The 14,091-nt window shown below is 46.1% G+C and overlaps 1 protein-coding gene and 1 long non-coding RNA gene across 7 annotated transcripts in view; one reads left to right on the plus strand and one right to left on the minus strand.

The window, feature by feature from the left end:
- The window catches only part of LOC110530792 (uncharacterized), a 51,940-nt gene that overhangs the window by 5,561 nt on the left and 32,288 nt on the right, over positions 1 to 14,091 (plus strand). The window lies entirely within an intron of this gene.
- LOC110530790 (nicotinamide riboside kinase 2) lies at positions 4,830 to 8,011 on the minus strand. 4 transcript variants are annotated; one of them, XM_021614057.3, is made up of 7 exons: positions 7,594 to 7,983; positions 7,294 to 7,384; positions 6,279 to 6,327; positions 5,838 to 6,012; positions 5,442 to 5,620; positions 5,220 to 5,305; positions 4,830 to 5,122 (listed from the first exon to the last, which is right to left on the minus strand). In XM_021614057.3, exons 1-6 carry the CDS (start codon positions 7,617 to 7,619, stop codon positions 5,220 to 5,222), a joined length of 606 nt encoding a protein of 201 aa, XP_021469732.1. In that variant the 5' UTR covers positions 7,620 to 7,983; the 3' UTR covers positions 4,830 to 5,122. The 4 variants fall into 4 exon arrangements, with proteins under 4 accessions (XP_021469732.1, XP_021469734.1, XP_036842442.1 ...); XM_021614059.3 differs by having other exon boundaries at positions 4,830 to 5,119; positions 7,594 to 7,921; XM_036986547.2 differs by lacking the exon at positions 6,279 to 6,327 and having other exon boundaries at positions 7,594 to 8,011.

The raw sequence follows: 14,091 nt of genomic DNA on the forward strand, positions 1-14,091 counted from the left end.
TGAGCTACTGGTAGTTGGCCTGTGAGCTATTGGAGACCCCTGGCCTAAGGTCACAAAATGTTGCCACAATTTTGGGATATCTAACTTTGTTACCAGGCAACTGTGCATCGGAGGTAGTGTCTGGTGAATAACATTTGGGTTCATCATGTTATGCTTGTCAAAAATTATTCCATGTATTTAAATTCAATCAAAGTTCATATGTATTTATGAAGCCCTTTTTACATCAGCAGTTGTCACAAATTGCTTTAAAGTAACCCAGCCTAGACACAAAACAGCAGTAGCATCATCAAAAATGCTCACATGTCTTTGGAGTTGGTAATTGGGTTGTTGGGTAGTTAGGTACTAGGGTAGTGGGTGGTAGGGTAGTTGGGTGGTAGAGTAGTTGGGAAGAAGGGCAGTTGGGTAGTTAGGTAGTAGGGTAGTTGGGTAGGAGGGTAGCTGGGTAGTTGAGTAGCTGGGTGGCAGGGTAGTAGGGTTGCAGGGTAGCTGGGTAGTTGAGTAGCTGGGTAGCAGGGTAGCTTGGTAGTTGGGTGGTAATCTAGTAGGGTAGTTGGGTGGTTGGGTGGTAGTGTAGTAGCGTAGTTGGGTAGTAGGGTAGTAGGGTTGTAGCGTAGTTGGGTGGTAGTGTAGTAAGGTAGTTGGGTGGTAGTCTAGTAGGGTAGTTGGGTGGTAGTGTAGTAGGGTAGTTGGGTAGTTGGGTGGTAGTGTAGTAGCGTAGTTGGGTAGTAGGGTAGTAGGGTTGTAGCGTAGTTGGGTGGTAGTGTAGTAAGGTAGTTGGGTGGTAGTGTAGTAGGGTAGTTGGGTAGTAGGGTGGTAGTCCAGTAGGGTAGTTGGGTGGTAGTGTAGTAGGGTAGTTGGGTAGTAGGGGCATAGCGTAGTTGGGTAGTATGGTGGTAGTCTAGAAGGGTAGTTGGGTAGTTGGGTGGTAGTGTAGTAGGGTAGTTGGGTGGTAGTCTAGTAGGGTAGTTGGGTGGTAGTCTAGTAGGGTAGTTGGGTGGTAGTGTAGTAGCGTAGTTGGGTGGTAGTCTAGTAGGGTAGTTGGGTGGTAGTGTAGTAGGGCAGTTGGGTAGTAGGGTCGTAGCGTAGTTGGGTGGTAGTCTAGTTGGGTAGTTGGGTGGTAGTGTAGTAGGGCAGTTGGGTAGTAGGGTTCGTAGCATAGTTGGGTGGTAGTCTAGTAGGGTAGTTGGGTAGTAGAGTCCTGCGTAGTTGGTTAGTAGGGGACTGACTCAGTTGGGGGGGAAAGCGTGTGACAGCCTTACAGGCCGGCTCCCCTCCTTCCAACCCAAATATGGAAGAACAGGCTTTACTCTATGGTTATGTCCCGGTTACCATGGAGCCGCCGTGTGACGTGGGAGCACATGGATCGCATGCCTCTCCGGTTCTCACCTTTCCCCTGTTGCCTCCGCCTCCGTCCGCCTGGAGAGCCTGATTGGCTGGTGCAGGAGATAGGGCCGTGAGACAGGCAGGAGGGCACGTAGAGATCATAACCCCTCCCCCCGGAACCTCTCTGTACAAGGCCTAATAATGCTCCCCTGACACCCAAGGCATCTGGCCTAAATATAACACAAACACACACACACACACACACACACACACACACACACACACACACACACACACACACACACACACACACACACACACACACACCAGCAGGCTGCCACCAGCCACCCTCAGCTTGTCCTCGTCAGGCACCCAAAAAATTCCCAGTTATGTGTCACAAGACAAAAGGCCCAGCTCCACGCACCCACTGGTCACCACCCCACACCCACTGGTCACCACCACACACCAGCTGGTCACCACCCCACGCCAGCTGGTCACCACCCCACACCCACTGGTCACCACCCCACACCCACTGGTCACCACCCCACACCAGCTGGTCACCACCCCACGCCAGCTGGTCACCACCCACACCCACTGGTCACCACCCCACACCCACTGGTCACCACCCCACACCAGCTGGTCACCACCCCACACCCACTGGTCACCACCCCACACCAGCTGGTCACCACCCCACACCAGCTGGTCACCACCCCACACCAGCTGGTCACCACCCCACACCCGCTGGTCACCACCCACACCCGCTGGTCACCACCCCACACCAGCTGGTCACCACCCCACACCCGCTGGTCACCACCCACACCAGCTGGTCAACACCCACACCCACTGGTCACCACCCCACACCCACTGGTCACCACCCCACACCAGCTGGTCACCACCCCACACCCACTGGTCACCCCCCACACCAGCTGGTCACCACCCTACACCAGCTGGTCACCACCCCACGCCAGCTGGTCACCACCCCACACCAGCTTGTCACCACCCACACCAGCTGGTCACCACCCACACCAGCTGGTCACCACCCCACACCCGCTGGTCACCACCCACACCAGCTGGCCCCCACCCACACCCGCTGGCCACCACCCCACACCAGCTGGTCACCACCCCACACCAGCTGGTCACCACCCCACACCCGCTGGTCACCACCCCACACCCGCTGGTTACCACCCACACCAGCTGGTCACCACCCCACACCAGCTGGTCACCACCCACACCCGCTGGTCACCACCCCACACCCACTGGTCACCACCCACACCAGCTGGCCACCACCCACACCCGCTGGTTACCACCCACACTAGCTGTTCACCACCCCACACCAGCTGGCCACCACCCACACCAGCTGGCCACCACCCACACCCGCTGGGCACCACCCACACCCGCTGTGCACCACCCACACCCGCTGGTCACCACCCCACATCTGCTGGTCACCACCCCACACCCGCTGGTCACCACCCCACACCAGCTGGTCACCACCCCACACCCACTGGTCACCACCCCACACCCACTGGTCACCACCCCACACCAGCTGGTCACCACCCACACCAGCTGGTCACCACCCACACCTGCTGGTCACCACCCCACACCCACTGGTCACCACCCCACACCAGCTGGTCACCACCCCACACCCGCTGGTCACCACCCACACCCACTGGTCACCACCCCACACCAGCTGGTCACCACCCCACACCCGCTGGTCACCACCCACACCAGCTGGTCACCACCCACACCCGCTGGTCACCACCCCACACCCACTGGTCACCACCCCACACCAGCTGGTCACCACCCCACACCCGCTGGTCACCACCCACACCCACTGGTCACCACCCCACACCAGCTGGTCACCACCCACACCCACTGGTCACCACCCCACACCCACTGGTCACCACCCCACACCAGCTGGTCACCACCCCACACCCGCTGGTCACCACCCACACCCACTGGTCACCACCCCACACCAGCTGGTCACCACCCCACACCCGCTGGTCACCACCCACACCAGCTGGTCACCACCCACACCCGCTGGTCACCACCCCACACCCACTGGTCACCACCCCACACCAGCTGGTCACCACCCCACACCCGCTGGTCACCACCCACAACCACTGGTCACCACCCCACACCAGCTGGTCACCACCCCACACCCGCTGGTCACCACCCACACCCACTGGTCACCACCCCACACCAGCTGGTCACCACCCCACACCCGCTGGTCACCACCCACACCCGCTGGTCACCACCCCACACCAGCTGGTCACCACCCACACCCGCTGGTCACCACCCCACACCCACTGGTCACCACCCCACACCCACTGGTCACCACCCCACACCAGCTGGTCACCACCCACACCCACTGGAAGACTGCTGGGTTGGCCGTTCACAGCGTATTGTAGTTATTGAAATCCCAGGTCATGGTTGACAAGCTATAAGGATGAAATTACACTGTCATTACCAGTATCATGGATAAAAACATAAGCCCACTGTCTTGGTAGTTGAGGTCATATTGTAAATAGATTAGATATCATTGATCAGTCGATGTCCGTCAGACAATAATTTATCTGATGCTTTTTATCCCAAGCGACTTGCACTTAAAACATATTCAGTAGGATTCAAACCCAGAACCCTGGGTACAAGAACTGCAACCAAATGAGCTAACAGAACCACCGACATGGCTGTTTGGTGCGTTGCAACACGCAACGTCCTTTATGAGGGAATGAACTGTAGATGACAGATGTGATGGGCTTTGAATGATGAAATACAAACACAACCAATGGTTTGTTTTGACTGCCTCCCCTCATTAATGGGATGGAGCGCTGTTGTTAAATGCTAAACACAATAAAATATGCATTGTACGAAAGAATACCTTTTTTTAAATGTCTTGGAGGGAACAATTTACGGTGGCTTCAATTTAACTTCAAAAGAGCTGTTAACTATTTCCATGGCATGGAAAACCTCTCCTAATCATCGAGAAGCCATTTCCACTGATGAATATGTCCCAGATATCTCTGCATTGACATGGCTGTTTACGTAGGTCGGCACAGTGTCAGTATGAAGTAGTTACTACTACATCACAGTAGGGCTAGTTTTGTTGTTGATTTTGTTGTTGTTGTTTATGTTTGTGGAGAGTTTTTGGTTCAATGTTCAAAATTCATCGGGAATAAATTCTGTTCTGGTTTCTTTCCCTTTTCCTGAATGCTAAAGCTTCGAGCAGAGCAGCTGAGCAGCTGATGTAAAATGATGTAAAAAAAAACTTTAAAAAAACAGACTAAGCATTTGTGTTGATCTTGAATCTGTCTTCAGTGTACAAAATGATATGAAGATGTAACAGCTGTATATGTTTCTGTAGGTATTAATATAATACTTTTCTAAATGCTCTCACTGTAATATAGCTGCGTCTACTGGATACTAGTCTTGTGTTGCCACATTTCCTCGTTTAGAAAGCGGTAAATTGAAAGTTTATTGGATTGAGAATAACCACAGAACACAGTAGATGGATTCATAGGTCTCTTTATGTTGTAGACACAATCTTTTCTCTCAGTGTGGGAAGATATTTTTTAACCATGAAAACACAGGAAGCACATAGACCTGTTCTTCATGTGTTTCAACACTGGGCAGTCCAGTTGGTAAATCATCTTAGAAAAGGTTAACATTTGATTATACAAAATACAATGCTTCTGCCGTTCAGTTTTTTTTTAAATAAGTTAGGCCTTAAACTATTTACATATCCATATTAATTTCAGGCAGTAGTATTTACAGGTTTATACACAAGTCTTGGGACTCCCTGCTGTGGAAGAGAGAGATATAACAATTATTAGCAAGCAATACATTAATGCCGATTTATATGTGTACACGTACGTGATCCAATATATGTATTAGTTTACCTATAAGTTGTTGAGCAGGGTGTTTTGTATGTTTTCATACACTTGGTTGTAGATCTCCTCTTTAGGTTTCAAGCCATCAAGGTACTCTGAGGGGCAAAATGCCTCACATTTAATCATTATAAACCATAGTAAAAATAGTGGAAAAGTTAAATACACACATATATTATAATAATTGATCATAATAAACATGACATGAACTCTGCAGTAGTGTCCAGTACATACCTATACCATGGTAGTTTTCTTCCATCTCTTTCCTGTGTTTTAGGTACATGGGCCAGACATGGCCTTCAAACAGACCAGGGGGGTCAGGGACTGTGTAGTTCCTTGTACTTCTCCTCCTCTTGCACTCCTCTTTTGGAATGGCAATGTAGTAGCTTTTGTCATAGACATCAACAATAGGCCTGCAGGAACCAAAACAAACGGTGGTCAGAACAAGGCGTGAGTTGTGAAAACTCTAGTTAACTTTCATCGATAAAGTCAATAATAGTGTATAGTAAGATACGATTGAACGTTATTGTCCTCGAAGGGAAGACAGAGAGAGAGAGTCTAACTACAGACTGACTTCAGGCAAAATGTTGTTGTCTTTAACATGTCAAATGTTGTAGGAAAACAACATACTTGTAGTTATAGAGCAGAAACCCTTCCACGATGAGGATGTGGATACCGTTGTCAGGGTCTGAGTCCTCTGCTTCAGGTGTGACGCAGATGCCGTGGGAGCGGGCGAACTTGACTGGGTTCTCTTGCCATCCCTCCACAGTGTTAACCATGGCCTCCATATCCAGGGATGTGATCACTAAAGAACAGGGAATAGACAGAACAATACGCTTCACCACCAGGGAACTAAACAACACAGCAGCCAATGTGTTTCAAAACACAACAGTCAGCTCTAGTAACTGGCGTAGCATTCACAGAATTTTTGTAAAAATTGAATTTAAAATTGCAGGTAAATTGTTGTCTATTACAAAAGTATCAGAGGAACTTTTGAAGATGTCAATTAAAGGAAAAGAGTACATTACTCGTAGTGTTTGTTTTCATTCCTACAGCGAATCCAACTCTTACCATCCCACTGCCTAAAGCCGTCCTCCCCGACTTCTATCTGATCGGGTTTCTGAAATAACAGTCACCAAGAAAACATTGCTGCAACCTCAAGGTGATGATGACAGAGTAGTAACCAGTCAGTGCTGATCACACCTGGATATGAGCTAAGTTAACGATGCCAGCGTCTCCACTGAGGCAAACAGCTAAAGGCTAACCTGCACCCTCAGTGCACTGTAAATAATGCCTTGTAAGGGCCAGGGATGGGATCAGGAAGTAAATTCCATTTCCAATTCTAAATTCCAATTCTAAATTCCGAAATCCAACTCCCGATTCCTGAATTGACTGAATTGAAATAGAATTGACCCCAACCATGCTGTTGGCACATGGCCTAACTGCTCAACATGTGGGCAGGGCACTGTAGTCGTACTGGAGAGGGTACACGGTGTCAGCCGTTGACAGTCAGCGATATTCATCCACTGACATTTAAATAAAAAGAACCCCTTTTTTTTTTTTAAATGATCCTTCCTTAATTTGCAATAAGTTGTTGACATTGACAACACAGAGTATACAGATCATTATCGGGTGAATGAAAATGTTCAAAGTCAAATGAACATTAATAACTGTCATGCAGTAAAAACAATTGTTGCATTACAATGAAAAGTGAATGCAATGTTTGAACTTCAAATGATGTAAACATTTCAACATTTTCATTGGTTCTTCAGGAGACAATGTTAAGCACATTATATCAGGTGGAATATGGTAGCTCTGTCTGGTCATCCTTTACTGACTTGCCACCAGTAGGTGGCGATATTAAGTGTTCAAGGCCAATTTTTTTTTTTTTTGTAACTCCAATTAAATAGGCTACTGTAGGCTATACAATCTATACAATCTGTTCGTTTTCGATCATAAAAACGCATGGTAAAACAAGTGAACACGATGTTATGACTTCAAAATAATGATATGAATCAAATGAAAGTGGTTACTCAAACAGCAAGCTTTCTGTGCTGAGAGACATAAACGTGATGAAGCATCTTACCTTAAAAAAGTCATCCTGATGTATCACACAACAGTTGGGCAACGCCTGGATCAATTTATTGGTTAGAGTGGTTTTCCCACCGTTGGTCACGCTAGACAGAATAATTAAAAAACACAATGAACATCATTTTCTATAAATTATCTCCGGTCCACTTGATCTTGTGTGGACAATTAATTTCGGCTACAGAAATACGTTTGGTATTATCAATATTAGAAACGTTGAATTATGTTCTTACCGTCATAACAAATAGTAAAATAGTAAACTTGTTTTTAATATTAATATTCATTAGATATGACTTACCCGCCAATTCCTATAATTAATTTCATGATGATATCTTGATCTTGGTCCGTAGCAGTAACTACTCTACGTCGGTGTTAGACGAAGGAAAGGAACCCCTATAGAAACATTAACTTTCAAAAGAAAAGTCCTTTAAACTTTATTTTTTTCTCTTATTGCTAGAATGTCCCCTCCCTTTACTACTTCATTGATAGAGTATCTCTGCCTAGCATATAAAGGATTCACCACAGCGTCACTATTCATGTCACACCTCGTGGCTCAACTCAGTCCAATCAGTCCGTTTTACTGTAGCCAATTAGCTTCTACTGTACTCCGGAACTATGTCCAATTGGAGTGCGGTGCTACTGTGCTAGATTTGTATAGCTCCGATTTTTCCACCTGTTACTTGAACTCAGTCAGCATAGCGGTCACACACACACATGCACACATGCGCGCGCACACACACACCCCGTCTGAAAACCTAGACCACCCCTTCCATAGCATGTCAGACCTTTGCCAGCCGATACGGGAGCTATGTCAGGCATCATTGGCTTCCTAGAAGACAACAGAATCAATAGCTTGACTCTAAGCTGTGAAACACAATGATAATTCTCTCCAGGCAAATCACCATGCTTTAACTGATGATAGGGATAAGAACGAGATTATGGAGATTAGATATGCATACATCATATAAACTCAGCAAAAAAAAAAGAAGAAACGTCCTCTCACTGTCAACTGCATTTATTTTAAGCAAACTTAACATTTGTAAATATTTGTATGAAGATAACAAGATTCAACAACTGAGACATAAACTGAACAAGTTCCACAGACATGTGACAAACAGAAATAGAATAATGTGTCCATGAACAAAGGGGGGGGGGTCGAAATCAAAGTAACAGTAAGTATCTGGTGTGGCCACCAGCTGCATTGCAGTGCATCTCCTCCACATGTACTGCACCAGATTTGCCAGTCCTTGCTGTGAGATGTTGCCTCACTCTTCCACCAAGGCACCTTCAAGTTTCTGGACATTTCTGGGGGGAATGGCCCTATCCCTTACCCTCCGATCCAATAGGTCCCAGACGTGCTCAATGGGATTGAGATCCGGGCTCTTTGCTGGCCATGGAAGAACACTGGTGTAACTCTGGCAGTTGTTGTTGCCATCCTGTACCTGTCCCGCAGGTGTGATGTTCAGATGTACCGATCTGTGCAGGTGTTGTTACACGTGGTCTGCCACTGCGAGGACGATCAGCTGTCCGTCCTGTCTCCCTGTAGCGCTGTCAAGGCATCTCACAGGACAGACATTGCAATTTACTGCAGTCCTCACGCCTCCTTGCAGCATGTCTAAGGCACGTTCACGCAGATGAGCAGGGACCCTGGGTATCTTTTTTTGGTGTTTTTCAGAGTCAGTAGAAAGGTCTCTTTAGTGTCCTAAGTTTTCATAACTGTGACCTTATTTGCCTACCGTCTGTAAGTTTATAGTGTCTTAACGACCGTTCCACAGGTGCTTGTTCATTAATTGTTTATGGTTCATTGAACAAGCATGGGAAACAGTGTTTAAATCCTTTACAATGAAGATCTGTGAAGTTATTTGGATTTTTATGAATTATCTTTGAAAGACAGAGTCCTGAAAAAGGGACCTTTCTTTTTTTGCTGAGTTTAGATATTATGCAAGATAACAATATTGTAGTCATGATCAGATTTGCTATTGCTCAAGCTGATCATAATATTATGGGAAATGTGACTGTGACTTACAGTCTCATTAAGTAGGTTTTATTGAAAAGAAAGTTATTATATTCTCCTATCCTGGGATTTGTGGCTAGGTCTGTTATTGTTGTCATGAATATGTTATTCTATGTTCTTAAATGACAGGATACACAGCAATACACAGCCCCATGCAAGTGATAAAGCCCAATGTTGGTTTTTGCTGTGTCCACTAGCCTTGACCTCCGCTCTAGCTAGCCGTGACCTCCAGTCTTTCCTTGCCTTTCCTCACTATACAAAGAGCAGGAAATGTGCAGAAAAGGGTGTGGCTCTATGGCTAATCATTTACAGGAACAGAGATGGTTAGGCTACGGTTAGAGACCAGTATGGATGATTTACTCTCCTTCTCCAGGCTTGTATATAATAGTCTGTAGTGCATCAGCGCAGTGTGTTTAATGAATCCATTTGGTTCACTAGACCTGGGTCTATGTGAGGCCATTTGATTTCTGTCAGATACTTCATGGTGAACTTAATTTAGCTTTCCCAGCGCAATGGCATATCCGATATGCTTGGCAAACTAAATCAACCCCACTTAAAGTAATGAAGTAAACCAAATGAACAACAATCATATTTTGACCACCCTGGCCTGTTGCAATGTAGGCTGGCAGGAGTAGTTGAGAGGGTAAATATGCCCACGATTCGACAGCTTGGTGGTGGGGAAAACCAGTGGGACTATATTTAGGAGTAACATTAGGCCGGTATGGGCTGGTGGGTTCGGCAGGATCAGGCTCGGCTGTTGGCACTGAGTCACACATACTTCTGATGCAACCAAGGCTTGGTTGGAAGACGGTATAGTGGCATGGCCCTTGTCCATGTGACCATGTGGCCTCATGCCTCTTTGCTGCCGGTGTGTGTGTGTGTGTTTCTGTCTGCCTGCCTGCCTGTATGCCTGCCTGCCTGCCTGCCTGTCTGCCTGCCTGCCTGTCTGTCTGTCTGTCTGTCTGTCTGTCTGTCTGTCTGTCTGCCTGCCTGTCTGTCTGTCTGTCTGTCTCTCTGTATGTCTGTCTGCCTAACTGCCTGTCTGCCTGTCTGTCTGTCTGCCTGCCTGCCTGTCTGTCTGTCTGTCTGTCCGTTGTCTGTCTGTCTGTCTGTCTGTCTGTCTGTCTGTCTGTCTGTCTGTCTGTCTGTCTGTCTGTCTGTCTGCCTGTCTGTCTGTCTGTCTGTCTGTCTGTCTGTCTGCCTGCCTGCCTGCCTGCCTGTCCGCCCGCCCGTCCGCCCGTCCGCCCGCCCGCCTGCCTGTCTGCCTGGGGTCCCACTAGATAGGATGTCTTGTCTAACAAACTACATCTCTGTTTCTGAACTGTAAAACCCTTTGAACTTCAAAGCTTCTCAGTCATCTTGTTGTAGTAATACTATCACTAGGCCTGGCTCACTAGTTAACCATTTAAAAGGTTCATGAATTGTACATGTATGGCACTTGGCCCGGGCGGAGTGGTGTGGCTTGTGCTTCATTTCCTTGGACAGGAGAGGGTGACATGGATCAGAGGCTAAACCTTTTACTACGACCCTCATCCCTGTGATTATTATTGTTAGGCCTTAGAGAGCTGGACTTTGGATTGGAGCTATCGGATAACATGGACGTCTCATGTTTAAGGTGTGATAACATGGACGTCTCATGTTTAAGGTGTGATAACATGGACGTCTCATGTTTAAGGTGTGATAACATGGACGTCTCATGTTTAAGGTGTGATAACATGGACGTCTCATGTTTAAGGTGTGATAACATAGACATGTCATGTTTAAGGTGTGATAACATGGACGTCTCATGTTTAAGGTGTGATAACATGGACGTCTCATGTTTAAGGTGTGATAACATGGACGTCTCATGTTTAAGGTGTGATAACATGGACGTCTCATGTTTAAGGTGTGATAACATGGACGTCTCATGTTTAAGGTGTGGTAACATGGACGTCTCATGTTTAAGGTGTGATAACATGGACGTCTCATGTTTAAGGTGTGATAACATAGACATGTCATGTTTAAGGTGTGATAACATGGACGTCTCATGTTTAAGGTGTGATAACATGGACGTCTCATGTTTAAGGTGTGATAACATGGAGGTCTCATGTTTAAGGTGTGATAACATGGACATCTCATGTTTAAGGTGTGATAACATGGACGTCTCATGTTTAAGGTGTGATAACATGGAAGTCTCTAAGATGGCACCAGAGAAGAAGGCAGATGTTCGATTATTTATTTTTACATTTAATTTGCACATAATGTTGGCTCTACCGTCTCTTATGACCGAAAATAACTTCTGGACATCAGGACTGTGATTAATCACCACGGTTTGGCAGAATCTTTTTTTTCCTTTAACGAGTCTGACGAGGCCGACACGAACGATATACTGCTTTCTCGGGAACAGGCTCAGATCCCTGTGATTTTCGTGAAGAGGAGGAGGAGAAAACGTCTGAGAATTTGTGGGTGATCGAATAAACCCCCGCTTCCTTCCATTCTGCTAGCAAACATGCAATCTTTGGACAATAAAATAGATGACCTATGTGGAAGATTAAACTACCAACGGGACATTCAAAACTGTAATATCTTATGTTTCACAGAGTCGTGGCTGAACGACGACACTATCAACATACAGCTGGCTGGTTATACGCTGTACTGGCAGGATAGAACAGCGGCGTCTGATAAGACTATGTATTTTTGTAAATAACAGGTGGCGCACGATATCTAAGGAAGTCTCAAGCTATTGCTCGCCTGAGGTAGAGTATCTCATGATAAGCTGTAGACCACACTATCTACCTAGAGAGTTTTCATCTGTATTTTTCGTAGCTGTTTACATGGTCAGAGGCTGACACTAAGACAGCATTGAATGAGCTGTATTCCGCCATAAGCAAACAAGAAAACGCTCACCCAGAGGAGGCGCTCCTAGTAGCCGGTGACTTCAATGCAGACCATCTTTCCTCCACACACAGAGACGCGTGAAAAACTCTCCCTCGCCCTCCATTTGGCAAATCTGACCATAATTCTATCCTCCCAATTCCAGCTTACAAGAAAAAATTTAAGCAGGAAGCACCAGTGACTAGATCAATAAAAAAGTGGTCAGATGAATCAGATGCTAAGCTACAGGACTGTTTTGCTAGCACAGACTGGAATATGTTCCGGGATTCCTCCGATGGCAGAGGAGTACACCACATCAGTCATTGGCTTCATCAGTAAGTGCATCGATGACTTCGTCCCCACAGTGACCGTATGTACATATCCCAACCAGAAGCCATGGATTCCAGGCAAAATACACACTGAGCTAAAGGCTAGAGCTACGGCTTTCAAGGAGCGGGACACTAACCTGAAAGATTATAAGAAATCCCGCTATAAACTACTTCTATACTCGCTTTGAGGAAAATAACACTGAAGCATGCATGAGAGCAACAGCTGTTCCGAAAGACTGTGATCACGCTCTCCGCAGCCGATGTGACTAAGACCTTTATACAGGTCAACATTCACAAGGCCGCAGGGCCAGGCAGATTACCAGGACGTGTACTGTGAGCATGCACTGAGCAACTGGCAAGTGTCTTCACTGACATTTTCAACCTCTCCCTGTCCGAGTCTGTAATACCAACATGTTTTAAGCAGACCACCATAGTGCCTGTGCTCACCCTGTGCTCACCACCGCTCAGTCAGACTGCTCTATCAAATATAAAATCATAGACTTAGTTATAATATAATAACACACAGAAATACGAGCCTTAGGTCATTAATATGGTAAAATCCAGAAACTATCATTTCGAAAACAAAATGTTTATTCTTTCCCTGAAATACGGAACCGTTCCATATTTTATCTAACGGCTGGCATCCCTAAGTCTAAATATTGTTGTTACATTGCACAACCTTCAATGTTATGTCATAATTATGTACAATTCTGGCAAATTAATTACGGTCTTTGTTAGGAAGAAATGGTCTTCACACAGTTCACAAAAAGCCAGGCAGCATATACTGCTGCATATACCCTGACTCTCCTTGCACAGAACGCAAGATATGTGACACAATTTCCCTAGTTAAAAAAAAATCATGTTTGCAGGCAATATTAACTAAATATGCAGGTTTAAAATTATATACTTGTGTATTGATTTTAAGAAAGGCATTGATGTTTATGGTTAGGTACACATTGGTGCAACGACAGTGCTTTTTTTGCGAATGCGCTTGAAGATAAGCGAATCCCCAGAAGATAAGATATGCATAGTATTAGTAGATTTGGATAGAAAACACTCTGAAGTTTCTAAAACTGTTTGAATGATGTCTGTGAGTATAACAGAACTCATATGGCAGGCGAAAACCTGAGAAAAATCCAACCAGGAAGTGGGACATCTGAGGTTTGTAGTTTTTCAAAGCTTGGCCAACCGAATACACATTGAGATATGGATAAAGTTGCACTTCCTACGGCTTCCACTAGATGTCAACCGTCTTTAAAAACTTGAATGAGGATTCTACTATAAAGGATGGGCTCATGAGACCTCTTTGAGTCAGTGGCCTGGCATAGTGCCTTGGTCTCATGACGCGCGTTCCCGACAGAGTTACCTCTCATTCCAGTGCTTTTCTGAAGACAAAGGAATTCTCCGGTTGGAACATTATTGATGTTTTATGTTAAAAACATCCTAAAGATTGATTCCACACATCGTTTGACATGTTTCTAAAGGACTGTAACAGAACTTTTCAAGTTTTTGTCTGGATGAAGTGCCTGTGCCTCATGAAGATGGATTACTGGGCTGAACATGCTAACAACAAGTGGCTATTTGGACATAAATTATGGAA

The sequence above is a fragment of the Oncorhynchus mykiss genome, chromosome 8, assembly GCF_057628025.1.
Source record: "Oncorhynchus mykiss isolate SJ-2025 chromosome 8, ASM5762802v1, whole genome shotgun sequence".
Lineage (NCBI taxonomy): Eukaryota > Metazoa > Chordata > Actinopteri > Salmoniformes > Salmonidae > Oncorhynchus > Oncorhynchus mykiss.

Bases quoted from the DNA above. Each gene is read 5' to 3' on its own strand.
- LOC110530790 (XM_021614057.3), bottom strand. From the start codon at position 7,619: ATGAAATTAATTATAGGAATTGGCGG. The intron at 7,385-7,593 runs GTAAGTCATATC...TATTCTGTCTAG, and splicing joins TTAATTATAGGAATTGGCGG to CGTGACCAACGGTGGGAAAA. The intron at 6,013-6,278 runs GTAAGAGTTGGA...CCTGTTCTTTAG, and splicing joins CGGCTTTAGGCAGTGGGATG to TGATCACATCCCTGGATATG.